General features: G+C 69.3%; 1 protein-coding gene across 1 annotated transcript in view; it reads right to left on the bottom strand.

Moving 5' to 3' along the window:
* The window catches only part of ACA1_217780 (Serineaspartate repeat-containing protein I, putative), a gene marked incomplete at both ends in the record, with an annotated part of 8,158 nt that overhangs the window by 3,070 nt on the left and 3,761 nt on the right, over positions 1-1,327 (bottom strand). Inside the window, 2 exons of the mRNA XM_004337150.1 lie at positions 14-852; positions 976-1,291. Of these exons, the coding sequence (XP_004337198.1) occupies positions 14-852; positions 976-1,291 (1,155 nt within the window). The remainder of the gene's footprint in view (positions 1-13; positions 853-975; positions 1,292-1,327) is intronic.

Below are 1,327 nucleotides of genomic sequence, written 5' to 3'. Positions count from 1 at the left end.
CTGCGTGGGTGACTTTGTCGGCGACTGGGTTGGAGTCACGCTCGGGGTGGGTGACTGCGTGGGTGTCTGGGTCGGCGACTGGGTAGGCGACTGGGTAGGCGATTGCGTGGGCGACTGAGTGGGAGTAACGCTCGGCGTCGGGGTCACGCTTGCCGTGGGCGACTGAGTCGGCGACTGAGTAGGCGACTGCGTGGGCGAGTTGGTCGGTGACTGCGTGGGCGACTGCGTAGGCGACCGCGTCGGTGACTGCGTCGGCGAGTTGGTAGGCGACTGCGTGGGCGTCACGCTCGGCGTCGGGGTCACGCTCGGCGTTGGCGACTGGGTCGGTGACTGGGTGGGCGACTGCGTGGGCGACTGGGTCGGCGTCACGCTCGGCGTGGGCGTCACGGTCGGGGTCACACTCGGCGTAGGCGACTGAGTCGGGGACTGCGTGGGCGACTGGGTCGGCGTCACTGTCGGCGTCACGCTTGGGGTGGGCGACTGCGTGGGCGAGTTCGTGGGTGACTGGGTAGGGCTCACGCTTGGGGTGGGAGATCGCGTGGGCGACTGTGTGGGCGACTGCGTCGGAGAGTTGGTCGGCGACTGCGTGGGCGACTGCGTGGGGGAATTGGTCGGCGAGTTGGTGGGTGAGTGCGTAGGGGTCACGCTGGGTGTCGGCGACTGCGTGGGCGAGTTGGTCGGTGACTGCGTGGGCGACTGAGTGGGCGATTGCGTAGGCGAGTTGGTGGGCGACTGGGTCGGGGTCACACTCGGCGTGGGCGACTGAGTAGGAGACCGCGTGGGCGAGTTGGTGGGCGACTGCGTGGGCGTCACGCTCGGCGTCGGCGACCGCGTGGGTGATTGAGTCGGCGACTGCGTGGGCGACTGAGTCACACTAGGCGTGGGCGATTGGGTGGGCGACTGCGTGGGCGAGTTGGTCGGGGACTGAGTGGGCGACTGCGTGGGTGACTGCGTGGGCGACTGCGTTGGGGTCACCGTGGGAGTCACGCTCGGGGTGGGCGAGCAGGTCGGTGACTGTGTGGGCGACTGGGTCGGTGACTGCGTGGGCGTCACGGTCGGGGTCACGCTCGGCGTCGGCGACCGGGTGGGCGATTGGGTCGGCGACTGCGTAGGGGACTGCGTGGGCGAGTTCGTAGGGGACTGCGTGGGCGACTGAGTCGGCGATTGGGTCGGAGACTGCGTGGGCGTGTTGGTCGGCGTCACAGTAGGAGGTCACGCTCGGCGTCGGCGACGGCGTGGGCGATTGGGTTGGCGACTGCGTGGGCGAGTTGGTCGGCGAGTTGGTGGGCGACTGCGTGGGCGTCACACTCGGCGTAGGTGAGTTGGT

Source organism: Acanthamoeba castellanii (assembly GCF_000313135.1).
Source record: "Acanthamoeba castellanii str. Neff unplaced genomic scaffold scf7180000084758, whole genome shotgun sequence".
In the NCBI taxonomy this organism is placed as follows: domain Eukaryota; phylum Discosea; order Longamoebia; family Acanthamoebidae; genus Acanthamoeba; species Acanthamoeba castellanii.
The sequence above is the reverse complement of the archived record's forward strand: the minus strand, read 5'-3'. Positions and strand labels throughout refer to the sequence as shown.